At 42.5% G+C, this 18,624-nt stretch overlaps 2 protein-coding genes and 1 pseudogene across 2 annotated transcripts in view; 1 reads left to right on the forward strand and 2 right to left on the reverse strand.

Moving 5' to 3' along the window:
- Positions 1–1,535: 1,535 nt before the first annotated feature.
- pax4 (paired box 4) lies at positions 1,536–6,910 on the reverse strand. The gene is made up of 10 exons (XM_030114054.1): positions 6,898–6,910; positions 4,324–4,454; positions 3,682–3,897; positions 3,504–3,585; positions 3,191–3,331; positions 3,024–3,106; positions 2,884–2,947; positions 2,395–2,468; positions 2,051–2,129; positions 1,536–1,849 (listed from the first exon to the last, which is right to left on the reverse strand). Exons 1-10 carry the CDS (start codon positions 6,908–6,910, stop codon positions 1,536–1,538), a joined length of 1,197 nt encoding a protein of 398 aa, XP_029969914.1.
- Positions 6,911–7,678: 768 nt separating this feature from the next.
- LOC115404263 (PRELI domain containing protein 3B pseudogene) lies at positions 7,679–8,184 on the reverse strand (annotated as a pseudogene).
- Positions 8,185–12,702: 4,518 nt separating this feature from the next.
- snd1 (staphylococcal nuclease and tudor domain containing 1) overlaps positions 12,703–18,624 on the forward strand; it is a 165,046-nt gene continuing 159,124 nt past the window's right edge. The window contains exons 1-4 of the mRNA XM_030113574.1: positions 12,703–12,965; positions 14,881–15,030; positions 15,987–16,107; positions 16,249–16,330. Coding sequence (XP_029969434.1) covers positions 12,891–12,965; positions 14,881–15,030; positions 15,987–16,107; positions 16,249–16,330 — 428 coding nt within the window. The 5' untranslated portion in view covers positions 12,703–12,890. The remainder of the gene's footprint in view (positions 12,966–14,880; positions 15,031–15,986; positions 16,108–16,248; positions 16,331–18,624) is intronic.

The raw sequence follows: 18,624 nt of genomic DNA on the forward strand, positions 1-18,624 counted from the left end.
GTCAGAGTCACTTTTTTTGCACAGTAGCTTGTAAAATCGGAAACTCAGTCACAAAGCTAAAGAGCAGAGAATTTAAACTGGAGTGAAGTGCTCTCATTCTTTTGAACTTTTGAAAATTCTTGCCACTTTATCACATGAAAAAGCTCAAAATACTGAAGCATCCGGCTTTTTTCCTGCTGTAGCAGGACCCTGCTGAGCCTTATCTAATAATAAATACTGGAGATCACACAAGTATTAATGGAATTCAAGAAAAAAAAAATGTAGTTCTGCTTCATAAATCTGTATCTTTGGAAACTTTTCTGATCAGATAAAGAAGTTATGAAATGAGGCGAAGAGTTTAGAGTTTATTTTTATTACAAAAACAAATCTAAAAAATGTAAGCTGCAGTACAAATGTCGAATAAATGAAGAACAGCAAAAAGGAACATTAAATAAGATAAGAATATTAAAATCATGCATGTAAATACAACATGTAACTTTCCACCACAGTGTTTTCAGTCATGTTAAAGCTGACATCAGTTTACATTAGATCAGCTCCAAACGTGCTCCAGAAAGCCATTTGCAGCAGAAATCACTCCTTAAATGCTCGGCGTCATGTGGAGATGTCGTTTCCCTATCTGGCTCCGCGGCTTTACATCCCGACGAGGCTCATTTTGCCAGCAGGTCACTTCCACGCTGCTGACAACGCTGTTTGCATTCTGATCCCAATCTTACCCCCGGTGACCAATTACCAAGAAACTCCAAGCCAGGCCGTCTCCTCACTGCAGTAAAGGGATTCTAAGGAACTCAATGCCTCTGCCCTGTTGCTCTCATAAAAACTGACACCGAGCTGAGCAGATATCTGGTCATGTTTAGACTTTTTGAAGCTATACTTTTATAGATTCTCCCGCCGGTCTTGCCTGGACGGAGAACTTGGAGGAGTGCCTCCGCTTTCTTTCTGCACTCTGACAAACGGTGAGTGCGAGACCATAAAAGAGATAACATCCATATCGCCCTGCGGTAACCTGAAATGATCCGTGGAGAAATGATTCATCTCTCAGTCAACAACAAGTCGTCAAACCTGAACGGTCGTGTCACTGAGCAGATCCACGGCAGGGCATCTGTCGAAGCTACGCTCCAAATGGGATTTATCTCCTAATATACTCTATTAGCTCAACAGCCTGCTAAGCAGAACCTGGCTTTATTGGCACGTAAGAGTTTATAAGTCCTTAAAATACATGAGGTCCAACACTGCTGGCCTAATAGAAGCATGCTCCTCATGTAGAGTTTGCATGTTTTCCTTGTGCACGGACAAGTTTTCATCAACTCACAATCCAAGAAACGTGAATGTTTGGTTTGCTGTTAATGGCTGTGAATGTGCGTGGTGTTGATTATTATCAGGAAATCTGACCTGACCGGAGCTCCAGGGCCCCAGTGACCCTGTTAAAGCAGGTAAGCAGACAAACGGAAGGGTAGTTAGGACGAGAATATTTTGATTTTAGCCCTTTGTCTCCCTCTACTGGCCAGATTATGCCCCTCCAATCCACAGCCTGATCCTCAGTCCAGGTAGTGACATTGATTCACATCCTGGGCAAACAAAAACCTCTCATTTATTTGAAGCTGGCTCCAGGTGAAAGGGATTCCCTGCCAGTTCCACTGCTGAGCCACGGCGCAGTCTGCCCGGACGGCCTTGGCAGCCAGAGGGAGAACGGTCCTCACGTCGGTGTGATGGCGCCCCAGCGGGAAGGCGGATCTCTCCCTGTGAGGATCCAGCAAAGCCTTATTCATGCTGCGAGCCAACGTGTCGGTCGAGTGATGAAGAAGCGACGGCGGGGTTGAGACGGATGTCAGACTTCCGAAAGTCCCCAGAACTGCACAAAAGAAGAAATGATTATTTACTATTCTACAAGTCACATATTTCTGGTTCACATTTCTCAGGCATCTTGTAATCGTCAAAGGAAGAGCAAACGGTGGAATTCTGTTTGTACGAGCTGCTGCTGAAGCGTATTTGATTTAGACAAACGAAGCACTTGAGAAACAACCACACGGTGCTCAGGACGGAGAGATATTACCTGCTCCTGGAGGGCTGGAGTAGCTATTGTGCAGCCTCCCACTCGAGTCTCCCCAGTCGGCTCTCGACGCCGCCGTGGCCTTGAAATCAAAACAGTAGAGGCTACATTACTACGATGACACAATATGATTCAGTCGTCTGTGAGGCTTTTACGCATTAAGAATTTATCACACAGGAATTCCACAATCTGCTTCATCAGGACTGAATCTGATCGGCTTTTTGGTAGTTTTTGAATATATAAATGCGATATATAAAAATGTTGCTTAAGCAGACATAAAAAAAAAAAATTGCAATTTTACATTATGTCTTCTTGCTGTGAAACCTTGAGTCTGAAAGCAGCTGTACCTGCGGGGAGGTGAAGCTCTGGGGTGCTGCTGGATTCACAGGAGCCGGGTTCCGCTGCTCCTGAGGGTCTTTGGCTGTCACAGAGAAATACATTTGTTTTAGTTCTAGAGAGCTACGACGGGAAAATCGCTGTAAGGGGCTTTCAATCACGATCCAGGTCAGTCCCATTTGTCACGGATGTATGGCAACATTATGCATATCCTTTCATTTATATCCTCAACTCCCATCTCTTCAGTATATAAATCAGTATAATGGACTCTACTCTTTTTTTCCCTATTTTTTACCTAAGACATAATTACTAATCTTTACTTAACTAAGAACTCACCTTTATTCTGACCTCCATCTCCATTTAGAGCCAATTTATAAAGGTCATTTCACCCATATTTCAAGCAGAACTCACTTATATTCAGCCTCTTCAGCATTTTTTGACTAAATTACCATCCAGACATCCGGATAACATCCAGACATAAAAAACAAACACACACTTACTTTGTGTGCCGCTTCTCTGCTTGACTTCCCGCCTCCATTTAGCCCGTCTGTTTGAAAACCAGACCTGAAGAGACAAGGCGAGACGTCTCGGGAACAGAAAGAGAGAAAAGATCTGTGAAGATCTGAGACGATGAGTCTACCTTGATGGTTTCCTCGGGAAGTTTGATTTCCGCAGACAGTCTCTCTCTGGTGTACATGTCTGCATACGGGCTGTGCAAGAATTCTGAGTTTACAGATGAAAACATACATTTCAATCATTTTCTGAATTTAAAGCAGTTTAACTGTTAATTTAATGCATTTTAGTGACCTTGTTCGAGGGCCCTGCTCTGCTCCGGGGTGAAACTGGTGCGATTTCTTTGTTGGACTTCCTTAGATTTCTGGTCATTGTTGCACACAGTCTCAAAAACCTGTTGCTGGTTTGGATCATCTTGTACCAGAGAATAAATATCTGCAAAGGCACACAGATCACAGCAGTTGTTGAATGTTTTTGCTTGCAAAAACCATCGATATACAAGAAAATTTAAGAACACACTGGGTTAGTCAGAATACATTTAGATCTGGCAGCTTGTTTTTTTTTCTTCTTTATATTCATGTTTCTCTTGTCTTCATGTGTGATTTACCCTGCTCAGTCCTGATGACCTCCATGCACATGGGCCCATGGTCCACGTGGATCTTCCTGAGTATCCTGTTTATGGACGATACCTTGTGGAACGCAGTGTGCAAGAAAACACAATCAAGTGAATGCCAGAATATGTTCACTTTCATTAAAAAACAATATTAAACTTTACTGTTGCTTACGCTGGGAACTTTAGAGGCCTTGCATATTCTTGCAGCTGCAAGCCGTTTTCGAATTTCCCAGGCGAAGATGGTGGGGTTTTCCCGTTTGCACTTGATGATTGTGGAGATGACGCCGGGCGTGAGGAGGCGAGGCCGGCTCCCGCCGATGGTCTTGGGCTCCAGGAGTCCCGTGCGGCGGTAACGACTCAGGATCTTGCTGACGCAGCCATTAGACACCTGAGGGATTTATTTTGATTTCATGGCTGGGTTATCAACAAACATACAAATGAATGAGTGCTTTTATCTTCTCTTCCAAGAAACTATCAACTTGTTAAATCTCTGCTCTGTTTGGACACTCATGCTCTGAACATGGAAGAAGTTCTATTTCTCTTCTTTCCTGTAGTTGTGGAAGTTTCTAAGCAGTATAAATGGTCCAGAAGTTAGGGATGGAAACATGCTGGCCTTGTCTGCACGACAGGATAGTAATGAAAAGGTTAAAATCTCTTCTCGGTGCCCACCCAAGTTAAACTCTTGGTGCCATCGCAAAGAAAAATGATGTGAATCCACAGGGGAGCCATCAGTGAAAAGACCACAAAAAAACAGCTTGTTTAAATGTTTAAACCCCCAAAAGTATGAAATAATTGCGCCGTTTGTTGTATTTACCCGAAGGATCCGGGATATTTGGCTTGGACGGACTCCCTCTGAGGCCAGCTCGATCATTTTCCTTCTCTTGGACTCTGGGAGAGGTCTGCCATTCAAAAACTGTCCTCCAAGCTGGTTCACACTCCCACCACCTTTAGCACACACACAACACACCCAGATTAAACTTAAGCTGTTTTCAATCTGATTTTCAGAAGATCTCAGTCTCATACGGAGACATGAGACTTCAGCAGGTTGAACCATACTGCAATGACTTTACATGGAAGCCTTGCTGCAGCATATTGAACCACTTGCACGTGCTTGAAAAACTGGTGAAAACTGATATGCAGTAAGAAAAAAAGGTAATGCAATATGATCATCAGCTCATGGAGACAACAGCAATATTTCTTACACGGTAAAATCTTGATTCTGCACTCATAAAAGTATAATGTTTGAATTGAAGAGAAAAGATGAAAAGAAATAAAGACTTTACCACTTTTGTGGATGTCGACGTTTGGTGCGCGCATCTCCTCTTGTTCCAAGAGATGGAACACGAAACGCGTCCTGTGATGACTGAAACGCCACGAAGAGGGAAACCCGTCCACATACGAGTTTACGCACGTCTGGTGAATGACACTGAGGGAAATTACACCCTTCGGCAGAAATTTATAACCCTGCAAACCTCGGCATGACGTGGTGGTGCGTCTCCGCAAGAGTCAATATTGTTTGGAAGTGGGAGCGCACAAATACGATTGATGCGTCCTCAGCCGTAAACGTTCACTGCGTAAAGGAAAAAAAAATCTCTATGTATTCTTCATGTTTCGCTCTGTATTTATTGAATTGTCGTTTAAGGAGGGCTTTTTTTTTATAACAAGAAGTGTCAACTGCTGTATTTGGAAAATACACAGAGAAAAGAAAACTATCTGAGGGATGGAAACGATGTTTTTCTCCTCTGAATGGCTCCAAAATTGAGCATCATAATTGAGACAGAAAAACAACAAAAAGATGAATTCGTGTGTGGAGTTTAGCCAAATCGACAATTTATAAAACCAACACACACACGCACGCACGCACGCACGCACAAAAAGCATCAAAACGTAAATACATTATCATCTTTGCACCACATTTTTTTCCTTGAAAATAAATTTGCGCAAAACACAATTCTTTGGATACATTTGGATTAAGTTACATAACTCGATAAATACATTATGTGTCGATTTCAGATTCGAATTATAAACGATTTGCTCCATGCAGTGAAACACTGAGGTTGGAGAGCTCGGATCGCTGTCTGTTGCGCAGCGATTGCCACCAGTTTTAAAGAGACGAACCTCTTCCGATTGCGCTGTTTCAGTCCACTGTCTGTATATTTCGATTCCCATTTACATAAAAACATAAATTCTAAAGCTAAATGATCAACACAGCTATTTTTCCCCACACTTGGCTGAGAGGGGGACTTGTGGTCACGTGACGCGAGCATCCTCTCCCAGGTTTAAGTGGCTCGGATTAAGGGGATCTCTGCTCTCCTTTCATAAAACAAACATTTGGAAATCTGTTCCAATGACGACTGCCATATGGTAAAGTGCTTTTCATAAATCATAAATCCATCACGTAGTCTCTCTTTATTACATTTCCTTTCAAAACGTGAACAAATAGACTCGTATATGGGCGCAAAGAGAGGGCCAATTGGGGGACCTCATTTATCCAGAAGAGAGAGGCTAAAACAACCCTCACAGATGTTCCTTGGGCAGCCAGCAGATAAAAATGCGCTGTAAACGTTTCAAAGGGAAATATTTGACGAGCAAATATTAGCCTATGTGAAAACCCAACACGAGCCTCGTCTTTTGGCCTGTTTAATGACTAATTGAATATCATTAGTTGGGTCCACAGAGATCGAAGTGCCCACGAAATAAAGGCTCAGATTTTAAAATGCCATATGGCCCAAATTATACATTAACCATGAGTTGGAGGACAATAATGCTGCGTGTACTATCAGGCAGGTTGGATGGAGCGCCACCATTTTTGGACACCACCGTCTCCTTGCCAACCGAGACGACGGACAAATAAGGCGAGCGTTTTTATTTATTACCGGAGAGCTGATGTGGCCATTGATTTATTGTAGGATGCTTTATTGCACGTACAGTGTGTGCCAAACGAGGCTGATTAAAGTACTTAGGCTGTGTTGTTAAGACAGCACCACATTTTCGCGGTGCGTAAATTGTGGTCCCGGCTCGCCAAAGGCGGGAGGCGGGGAGTTTAGTGGCCTGGATCTGGACAAATATCGAGTTTATGTGTTAGTTACTCATTGCAGGACTTTGTCCCGTGTGTAAGACAAGTGTGTCAGTGCTTTACAGTACCGCAAAGGGTTGAGAAGAGTGAAAAATTCAGCCGCGTAAAAGAGTTGCCAAGACCTCTCCAAAGCGCACAGGCGGCTCCTTGTGCGCAACGGAGCCTCCTCCGCCGTCCCTTCACTGCGCCTTGAGAAGCGAAGGCGGGGCGATTCGTGGAGTTTTGAGATTTTCACTTCTTGCTTTTGCTGATATCCTTCAAAACCAGTGTAAACGAATGCTTTATCATCACAATTCTCACTAAACATCCCACCTGTGATCTCCATAGTCGTGGCAATGTCGGGGGTTTGTCGGTGCGTCACCCTCCGGGCGTCCGTCTTCGTCTGGATCTCGTATATCTACTGTATGCTTAGAAGCCTTCTCAAACTTGAACTTCTTCTAATGCTACATTTAAAATGTGTTAACTTTTATGAATAGTTTGACTCAAGATTGAATAAATTATCTTTTTTCGTGACGTTTTATTCTTCGTCACCGCCATGTTTGTCAATACTGGAAGCAAATATTTCATATTTGATTAATTCACGCCTTTACATTTCAAATCTTTATTATTGTGTGACACCTTTGCCTTTCAAATTTTTACCCCAGTTCTACGCCCCCTGCTGGTGTGTTTCGGCTTGGCTCAGCCGTCCCCCTGGACTGGACCGGACCGACAAGTGACCCCGGGTCCACGTCAGGCTGCCAGGCTGATTTTTTTTTTTTAATTTTTTGTGTGAGTGTGTGTGTGTGTGTGTTTATCGAAGTCTACATTGTGGTTATTGTTTGTCCTTGTGTTGGTTATGTTGTTTAAAACCCCTGTTATTGTTGTTTCTCTTTCTTTTTTCTTTCTCCCCTCATTTTTTTTTTGTTTTTTTTTTGTTTTTCTATTCTATTGCAGGTTTTGTGTATTTGATTTGTTTTTTGTTTTTTGTTTTTTTTTTCTGAAACAGGAACTGTGGGTCCCCAGTCCGTCAGATGATGAAGAGGTCCCCTCTGAGGGCAAAATGTCTGAGAGGTCCATCGGTCCATGATGGTGGAGCACGGCAGGAAGGCCACTATCATTTATCTGCCACGGCCGCCACCATGGGAGCATGGATGGAGCCGCGGCGCCACCTCCTTGACTTCTGTGTTTAACCGTCTGATGACCCACTCCATGCCTTCCCGGCCCTTGCCAGCGTTGGCAGATAAGGTCTTCACCATGAGCCCCTCGAAGTATCTGCTCAGACTGACACCTTTAACACTGATCAGCGCCTCCTGCGTCAGCACCGTCTTTTCAGGGTCCTGAGGATGCGGCTTGTACGTCAGCTCTTCGTCCACAGACACCATGTTAGTGAAGGAGATGTTTGTAGATTTTAGCTCCAAGGTCTTCTGTTTGGGGTCCACAACTGAATGTTCCTGAACGTAAGTGCGTGCTCTTGGCACTCCGAAGACAGAGCTGGCGATGGCGGGGAGATTCCACTCCATGCAATCGTCCCTGTGTGTCCACGTTTCTGTTCAGGACATCCACACCGACCGCGCTGTTCTTCATCGGGTTGGGGTACTTCTGCATCGCTGCCCTGGTCACTGTCTCCCGTGGGTGGTTGAAAATGTGCTCTGACCCCCAGATCTTTGTTTCAAAGGCACAAAAGTCAAATCAAAACGTGTGTGATTTCCGGGAATGGTGTGCTATAACTTTTCTTAGCGTTCCGGTGAAAAATAACCGAGAAAATGGCCAAAAACCGGCAATTTTTTCCCCATTCACTTCAAAGATGAGCCTTCAAGTAGATTTTGTGCCTGCCTCGACAAGGCGCAAAGATTACTATTTCACAAATAGAGGGACGATAAGCAGACCGTCCTTAAATCTCGAGGGCATGGGGTACTTTCATCATCCACAGTCACTGAAGGAATTTTCATACAATCAATACATTGAAATCAAACTTATGCTAATAATGCATTTAAAAATGATTAAAGCTTATATCCAGTTGGAAAGCTGCATGCTTAATTAATGGAAACGTTTGCACTTAGAATTCAATGAACTGGGAATGCTGCTGTATAGTTCTTACATTTTTTTTTTCCCATGTGGATGTAATTTAAGAGATAAACTCAATATTCCAGCATGGCGTGTAATAAGATTACATTTTGGCATTCTCATCAGTGTCATATTCATATTTTTTGATACACAGCATTATTTTAATTCTTTTCTACAAACTGACACTTACAGGATGTATCCTGCATTAACTCCAGCATCCTGCAAATCAGATACCAACAGATTGAAATATATAAGATGAAAATGTGCGTGTACGATTATGCTTTTGATGTCTGTTTACAAGAGAAATGTGTTTTCCTCCTTGTTCTCTTTCACTCATACATTGTTTATAGTTTTTATTACCAGCGAGTCCTTTTTTAGAATTAATATCAGAGCATCAAAATAGTCATGAAACAAACATTACAAGGTATTTAGCCAGCAAATATTTAGAGTAGATCCCCTGAGCCCAAATGCTATTTATCAGCAATGGCTTGTTTCCCACACACGCTGCTCAGTTGCTCTCTCTAGCATCTTGGAGCTGCCAAGTACAACTATGCAGCAATTTTATGTGTCTACATGTTCAGCTGGTGCAGTCATCTGCCCTTTTTCTTTTTATCGCAACAAGATCTGGGATGAGGGAATTCTTTCACTAAATCGAGCAAATGAATAGATCAATATGGTGTCTTTGCAATATGGATGTTTCAGGTATATTGATAATATTGGTCAGTGTGATTTACAACAAGCTTTGCAGGCCACATATGTGACACATGTAATATTTTTTTTTTCCAGTGATAAACATAAATACGGTACATGTGCATGTACAGAGAAACAGACACAACTTTAAATTGAAATACAGTCCAGTTAAATAAATTAAATGGATGTTTGCATTCAAATTAAGATTTTTGTTTGTTTGTTTGGACAGATAAAAGCATAACATGCTTCAAACATTAAATCACCCAGTTGTGTTTATTCTCGTTTTTCTTCTTCTTTTTTTAATTTTTTTTTTTTGTTTTTTTTTTTTTTGTTTAAAAGCCTTGGGGTTTGGTGCTGAGAAGAAACATTTCTTTTTTACATCTGATTCTAAGTTGTATGTTTATTTATTAATTAAAAACTGCAACATAAAGTTGGAAAAAAATAAATCACAAAGAGAAACGCAGAGATAGCTGAGGGTGAGGGATGTGCAGTCGAGAGTAAAACAATTGTCATGAAAAATTAAGATTAAATCAATGACAACATAATAAAATTATGCATGTCAAATTGTCCCAAAAGCATTGGGGAAAATTATTGTATGTATCAGTTTACCAAGGGACATGATTATTAGAAAATCATATATTGTTAATTGCTTGGAACAAACTGACAAAATATAATGCACTTCATTCATTGTCAGTCGGTGGATGAAGTGATCAAAGGGCAAGTCAGAAGCAAGAACAACGGCCAAACAGAAGATTATTTGTTTGAGGGTACAAAAAAGGGTAATGAGCCAAAATGTAATGGCTGGACAGATTATTTCCAAAACTACAACTCTTGAAGGGTCTTTCCAGCCTACACTGATCAGTTTCTTTCATAAGTTTTGCCTAATTTGACAGGTGGTTATATTGTTATGGCTGATTGATTTAAATGAACCCACCAACCAACAAAGGTGGCAGCAATTGAAATAGAACTGAGGAAACTTAATCTATTCATAATGTTCTGTATGCTACACGTTCCGTTAGAAGAGCTACATGTTCAGACTGAGACTGGAAACACAACCAGACTGTAACACTGCCACAAAACAAGAGCAAACCGAAACAAACTGAAATCCAAGAATACGAAAACCGATCTGATTAAAGTAAAATCAATATTTATACAAGCAAATCAACTGTTATAAAAAAAAAAATCAGATTTGAAAGGCTTTCTAAAAAAAAACCCAGCAATCATAAAATTCTCAGCTGTTCTAAAAATGACTTGATGTCCCTCCGATTGGCCATGAATCTCATGAAGATTCATGGCCAAGTCCAGCAGAAAGCCTGATAACGAGCCTTATTGCAATCAGCTGTGTTGAAGCAGGGAAACATGAAAAACGTGCAGGTGTGCGGCCCTCGAGGACGGGAGTTGGAGACCCCTGGTATAGAGGATGGACCGATAAATGATCTCCTGCGATTTTCACACACAAACATCTGTCGGGTTGACAGAGAATGGTGTAAAAACACCCATTGAGCAGTACCTGACGTCAGAGGATATAGCCAGGCTGGAATGAAATGCTGACAAGGCAGAAGTTCCTTTATTAACCAGTCATTATAACCTATGTATCCAAAAGGAATTTGTCAGAAACATGAAAACTTGGGTCCAGCTCACCTTGCAACAACACCACATTGTGGAGCTCCTTAATCTTAAATGTGCAGTGCTTAAGCTCTACAGTCCACCTGAGCATTTTTGCTGGAGTCCCTTTATGACCAGAGTGTAGCCACAATCTGATAGAACACCAAGTCACAAAGCTGCAATAATCTCAAACAGCCTCTTTTTAACCTGACAATGAGTTCAAGGGACTCAAAAGACCTTCACTTTAACAAGATTTCAGTACAAAAAAACAACTTTCGGGTCTATAAAAAAAGTAGAGACACATCATGGATGTTCTCCAAAGAAATCTGTGGCCATTGTGCATTGTTGAATCTATGCCAGAAAGAATGAATATGTTTCTGATGGTGAAACTGAGTCCAGCCTGCTGCTAGTGAGGTATGCCTGATGTTTGTGTCTTTTGCAGGGCTAAGCTACAGTGATGTCCAATAATCATATCAGTCTTCTTTTTATTTCTGCCTCTTTCTGTTAGTTGCGATCACAGCAGATCATCTTCTTCCAAAACTCTTCCTCAAACCTCCTCACTGAACTTCCTCTTCTCCATCCTCTGCATCATTTAATTGACATAAATGCATATTTGCCTCCCATTTTCTCCACAGGGCTTTATGGTGGCAACAGAAAATGAAAAAGCCTACAGGTCCTCGAGGGCCGCAAACCTGCATGTTTTCCATATTTCCCTGCTTCAACACAGCTGTTTGCAATAAGGCTCGTTATCAGGCTTTCTGCTGGACTTGGCCATGAATCTTCATGAGATTCAGGTGTGTTGAAGCAGGGAGACATGGAAAACATGCAGGTCTGCGGCCCTCGAGGACTGGAGTTGGAGACCCCTGCTCTATACCATTTTATCCTGTGCAGGTTCACAGGGTGGTGGATGCAGTCCCCACCCCGGACAGGTCTCCAGTCTGTCAAACATAGAGACCGACAATCACACACATTCACATCTTCGGGCAATTTATGGTAATCAGTTTACATCACCCTTTTTAGATTGTGAGAGGAAACCCCCCTTTGCACACAGGGAGAACATGCAAACCCCACACAGAAAGGCTTGGCTGGTACATCTGGCATCAGTGACTCATTCAAAGTCACTTTGGGTCAATGGTAGTCTTTCATTTGGCATGTTGCATGTTCCTGTCCTCATCTCCACATGTTGAAGAGTCCATGAGCAAGACATTGAATCCTATTTTGCCCTGGATGGATTGAGGGATTTGCATGGCATCCACCTCCATTGGTGTTTGTGTGTAGGTGTGTGAATGTGATTAACACCGTAAAGCACTTTGGGGACGGCTCAAACAATGGAAAAGCCACATATAAAATCCTATGTGGTTAAATAACTTTTGTTCCCCATTCTCATACTCAGTTCCAACCATATTGATATACCTGCATCCTTGGCTGCCAGGTATTTGCATTAATGAAAATCTCAACACATCCCTCACTTTCGTGGTTGATTTGCTCGAGTAATTCATATGAAGCTGAGATTAAAGAAGCTTATTTGGGCGGTAAGGCAACCATAAGGATGCAAGCTGTTTTTAAACTCCAAAGAAGAAGAAGAAGAAGTAGAAGAAGAAGAAGAAGAAGAAGAAGAAGAAGAAGAAGCTTCTTTGTCCGAGGCTCCCTCAACGCAGCATCATCTGTGTTAACTCTATGCTGACGTGTCGTAGCTCGTGCACCGGAAGTCTTCCCTTCGATTTGCCCACGCGGTCACGAAGCGTCTCCGTCCACTTCAGTTCATCCCGCGAGTGTGACCCGGATGAGCTGTCCCTCTCAGCGTGTGTGTGTGTGTGTGCATGGCACAGCGTCTTTCCGGTATAACGTGTGTGTTGATCGGTGCTCAGCCTTTTTCTCTTGGCTTTCATTAGAACAGCTCACTCCAGAGTCCCAGCTCCCTTCACCTGCTCTCCCCTGAACGGCGTAAGATCTCCAAACCAGTGGACATGGCTTCCGTTTCAGCTCAGGCTCAGAGTGCCCCCTCCTCGGCTGCCCCTCTGCAGAGGGGGATTGTGAAAATGGTAGGAATCCTCAACACAGGAGTGTGTGTAAAGCTCTGTGTGGCAGTGTACTGCTGCTAGTTAGCTCAGTGGAGGCTAAACTCACCGCCGGCTGTCATGCAACTTTAACCAAACTCTTAGCACGTCCTAAATAACACCACCTCGTCATTGACAGTGTTGACACGACCCGAACGAGGACTGTCATGAACATTACAGTAAACCTGGCCACGTTAGCATGCCGGCTAGTGTTAGCATTAGCTCTGCTGCTAGCCTGCTAATAAGCTGGGCGAAACTGACGATGGCACATTTTCACAAACTCCAAATTAACTCTCGTCCGTGACACACAATAAACAGCCTGAACCTCACTGACTGATCGGAACGAATAAGCTGTCAGGAGGGTGTAGAACTTAAGCAGCGTAATAACTTGACAACAGATGTTCAGTTTCCCAGCTAACAGCTAACTAGCGTTTACACTTCAGCGACCATAAATGCACATCCACATGTTTGTGTGTCCATACACTTTGTAGTCTGTGTAAACACTGGCACATCAAGGGAGATCACTGCAAAAATAACCAATTCTACATTCTAAAACCACTAATGTCGCGTAGAAATGAGTACACAGCTGAATTAGCGTGAAAGCTATCCTGTAAAAGTTATTTAGATGTAGTGTAATCTGTGCCTCTGTGAGTAATTTCAAAGAATTTACAAAACATGATAGCTTTTTATAAATGTCGGATTGCTGTTTCTTCAGTTTTGATAGTTTGTAATCTGTAAATACCAGTCCTAGTCGGCTTTTCCACTGCGCACCAGCTAAAACCAACCACAGGAAACTGACACGTAGCTGCAACTTCTTTGCTGCCATGTGTAATCTACCATTCATGTGGACTGTGTGTAGTTTGAGTGGCCACATGTCAACAAACCTTTTCTCAGTTTAGATTTGTCGGAATGACTGTGTGAATTGTTTATGTTGATCGAGTCAAAAGCTTTACTTGAACAGATTTATATTCTATGATTGAATGTTCTCTCTGCCACCATGAGTCTCTCTTCTTGGAAAAGTAACGAGTTCAGATAGAGCTAACTTGTGGTATTTGTCTTAAGAAAACAACTCATTAGGTCCTTTTTTTCTCTTGCTTAATGTAGTTTCGACCCCCTCTCCTCACCTTTGGACTTCACTTTTCTCAACAGAAACTTTCCCAGTTCAGCACATTACACAAAGGCAGCTTCTAACTTTTAAAAGTTTTGATGCATTAATGAGAAAACATGTATATGCCTCTCTCATTCTTGTGATGGGATTTTCACTTTGATTTGATCATTCATTTGCGTGTTTCAATAGACGTTTTCGCCAGCTTTTAACAAAATCAGTGACTCTCCTTAGTAACTTAGTAATAACTGTTATCCTGGACATGTCAGTCGTAAAACCACATGGGATAAGATGCGTCTTTCTCCATATATAAAGGATTGAGACGATATTGCAACTGAACTCAATAGTTGCCCCTTCCCCGCTCAGTCTGTGAAAACTACAGTTGCACCTGTGCGTCTCCTGTTCTTGGAGGGAAACGCTAATGACGGGATGAGTTTATCTTGCTCACATCTTAGATCAACAGCGCCCGGTGATGCTCCCCGCAGACACGCTGGAGAGTCAGCAGATAAAAGGTGTTTGCTCAGATTCGTGTAAATGCCGCGGTTGTCAAACCCCAAGTGTGGGGTATTTAACCACGTTATCAGATCGTGTGATCTCACCTTGAATGACAGCCTGTCACCGTGGTAACCTGTTGTGTAAAATAGTTTCCCACCGCTGTTCCATCCTCTGAAACTTCAAAGCCTCTCTGATATTTGTGTGCTGACAACTGATTAGCATTGATGATTTCTGTGTTCCACGGCTTTATGTTGTACCCGTTTCAAAGACGACGTTTGAATCCTGTGTCCGCCCCTGCAGGTCCTGTCAGGCTGCGCCATCATTGTGCGGGGCCAGCCTCGAGGCGGGCCCCCACCGGAGCGTCAGATCAATCTCAGCAACATCCGAGCAGGAGCCATGGCACGCCGAGCCGCACAGGGCCAGCCCGACACCAAGGACACCCCCGACGAGGTGAGCCCGTTCATTTACACGTGTCTATTCACCAAGGACGTCGCTAAAGTCCTTGTCTTCACTTCACTCGGGACAGTTTGTCCACTGATACAGGGAGCCGACAAGTTTTGACTACATACAATGTTGTTTGTATCCAAATGGAGTTTTGCATTAAAATATTAGTTTTGAGAATCGCTTTGTTTCTTCACTCACATCTCAAATTTGCAGACAGACAACACAGTGACAAAAAAAGTTGAGGGAGTCATGTCTGGCGCTTTTGGGTGATGGGTGCCGCGCAATCTTATTCAAGATCCTTAATTATTATGCATGTTGGCCGATCGCGCAAATCACAGAGAAGCGCTTTACTGAGTAACTGGTGATTTCATCCATTTGGCGTTGAGCAGAAAAACAATCTGCAGAGAACACAGAAAACATGTTTGAACCAAAAGTAGCACCCCCTCCGGAGCTGTGCACCTCGGATGGGAGGGAGTGTTTCCTTCATGTTTTCTGTTGTGGTGAGCTCTGTGAAACATCTGGTCCGTGGGCCAGACCCGGGACACCAGAGGGTCCAGTCCGGCCTGTGAGATGACTGCATGTGGTTGAGTCATTGCTACATTTTTAGTTGCAGCAAAATTTAGAACATTTTGCTGTGATTTATTCCATCATGCAAAGTTTGAAATTGTACGTATTTTGAAGATTTTACATTTTCATGCATGCGTTCTGTTTATTTGGCCTGAAATATTTGGGTTTTGTGGATTATTGTCCTGTCATTTCACTGGTCTGAGCCCCCCCAGCCCTAATATTTTTTGCACAATGTCACAAAAGAACACTTTTATAGATAAAAAAGTAATTATGTTTGTCCGTGCAGCACTAGATGTTTACCTCTACTGATATTGCCGAGTCAAAGTTCACCCTGCCTGCTTGTCGGCGGTTAACCTTTGATGGAATGTTCACGACCCTTCCCGTCTGTGTCGCAGCCCTGGGCCTTCCAAGCCAGAGAATTCCTGCGGAAGAAACTGATCGGCAAAGAAGTGTGCTTCACGGTGGAGATTAAGACCGCTTTGGGCCGAGAGTACGGCATGGTTTACCTGGGGAAAGGTGCGCCGTCACGTCTCTCACACTGAAGACAAAATCCATACAGCACTGACCGAAAAAAAAACAATCCTTCTTTGTGTGGATAAATGCTCAGAAATGTGTCACATAGCTCAATAATGTTTTGTTTTTTTTTTTTTTGTGTAGACACGAGTGGTGAGAACATTGCCGAGTCTCTGGTGAACGAGGGTCTCGCCACAGTCCGCAGGGAAGGAATCCGAGGGAACAAGTAAGATTGAATGAAGAATGAATCTGATCAGAAAGACTTCTTTTTAACTTTAGTCTCCCTCAATCATCAGATGGTTTTATGTTTTGTGCAACTACTTTTTTGATGACAATTTAAGAAAAATAGCATTAAACAAGAAGAAACCAACTGTCGGTGTGAATCCATGCAGCACTCTTGGTGCTATCAAACTATCCTCAAAGCGACACTGTCAGCGTGAGTTTGTAGAAACATGCAGAATACAGCAGTTATGGTTGAGGTTTTTTTGGACGTTTCACTGTATTTTGCACCAAAGGGTATCATTAAAAATGACTTTATGTTGAAATTATAGTCATTTTCACTGGTAATTGTTTGGTTTCGTGAAAATACAGAGACTTTCATCACGTATACTCTGCACCTGAATAAAGAAAAACTAACATTTAAAGGTTATTATAACACTATTTTGCTGGTCCGGCCCAATCAAACAGAAGTTGGACTGTATGTGACTTCTGAATTCAATTGTGTTTGACATCCCAGGTTCAATGAGTTCTAAGTTTTGGATAGAAAATATCAGGAAAAAGTCGTTTCACACACGACTGTGGATTTTCCTTTGTTCATCAGCTTTATCCACCTTCTGGGTTTGGGAGATCGGATCCGATCCCATCCCAAAATATGTGAAAGCATACAGCAGATTGATTTCTTCCCATGATTTCACTCATGTTTTTAATCAGCATACTTTGCTTAATCTGTGGGTTTTTGATCTGCTTATCACATTGCTGATCTAGATAAATATATTTTGTGTTCATGATTTTTGAAGTTTGTATAAGAAAAAAATTTCCACAATGTAAAGAGCAGTGCTCCTAATCAGTGATTGAGAGTAAAAAACAAGACATTATGTGAAATATGAGGGAACATGGTGGAAACCAGGCAGTCTTGTTTTCATCTTGGTGTTTGGTTTGGGAGAGTTGATGTTGTTGCTCTGTGAAATCCAGGTCATGCCCCTGTTGTGCAGTGGGGGGCCGTATTGAGTCATTTCACTGATGAAACTGGCTTTTGGCTTCGTCTCACGGCGTTTACAAAGCTTTTGAAGCTCTCGAGTGTTTCGGGAGCTGCTGGAAATACAGCTTTGTTATTCAGGTGTAAACTGCGTAATTGCAGCCAAAACCTTCAGCTATTATTATCGTGCTGCTCTTCGTCCGGTGGTGTTTCCAGGAACTCTTGACGCCGCCGTGTGGTGGTCACTAATACTACAGGAACAAACAAGCTGAGGAAACTTGTGAAGCTTTATTTGAAGACATACAGCAGCAGGACGTCACACCCTGTCTTTGAAACGACGTCTGTGCTGCTCTCATTCTGCTACCTGAATTTCGACACATTTTATATAAAGTATGAACATATTACAACTTTTTCAGAGGATTGAAGCTTTAGACATGCGGCTCACAGCGTTAGATATTGTTTTTGAACATTGTAACATATTTTGTAGTGTAGCCTTAATGAGTTGGTGTGTTTTTCTTTTTTATTGATAAGCGCAGACATTGCACAGCTTGTGGGTAATTAACATAACACTGTTCTGGGCATATGTTTTATAACTTGGATTCTAATTAGACAGAAAGTCAGTACGTAGTTCATTTTCTCTCTTAAACTGAAACTAAAATGTAAAATTGTTTATAAGCAATCATACGTTCCATTAGTTTTTTTTTTCTTTTAATCATATTGCCCCCCCAAATCGTGTGTTATAACTTTCATCAAGTATAACAGAAAAACCCTCATCAGATAAGTGCAGCAGATCTTTGGTGTGTCATTACACAAGTGACTAATATGTTTTTCCCTCCAGAACTGGCTCAGTCCGTGTGTGCTGAGGGACTCCGCAATGTCAAAAACTTGTTTTTAATTTGCAAGTTTAACATTCTCTGTTGGGAATACGGCGGAGAGACCGCTTTTGGCAACATGATGTAATCTCCCATTTGCCGGAGCTTCCGCCAGTACGGCGGTGGTAAATCTGTGGGGTGATATCCAGAAGCCCTCAACTTAGTAGACTGTGGAGAATTGAGATGGAGCCACGGCATCCCAGATGGTGGCAGCATTACCCTGCTGCTACAACAACGTCCCTCTGCAACCCTTTTCTGCCACATTGCCCTTCTGCAGTAATCCCCTAAATACACTTGCACACCCAGTGGTATAAGACAAAGTACTGTATATCCCCCCCAGTGGCAGTATTTGCACATTACACACCCGACAAGCAGTTTTGACTCATGCTGCTGCATTTGTATCTTCCAACATGAACAGAGATGATGTGAATATTCTGCCACTAATGACCCATT

Source organism: Salarias fasciatus, chromosome 17 (assembly GCF_902148845.1).
Source record: "Salarias fasciatus chromosome 17, fSalaFa1.1, whole genome shotgun sequence".
NCBI classification, from domain to species: Eukaryota; Metazoa; Chordata; class Actinopteri; order Blenniiformes; family Blenniidae; genus Salarias; species Salarias fasciatus.

Excerpts from the sequence above, each read along its gene's own strand:
- pax4 (XM_030114054.1), bottom strand. Across the intron at positions 3,332-3,503 it reads GGTCATCAGGACTGAGCAGG|ATATTTATTCTCTGGTACAA; the intron begins GTAAATCACACA and ends GTGCCTTTGCAG. Across the intron at positions 1,850-2,050 it reads CTCCAGCCCTCCAGGAGCAG|TTCTGGGGACTTTCGGAAGT; the intron begins GTAATATCTCTC and ends TCTTTTGTGCAG.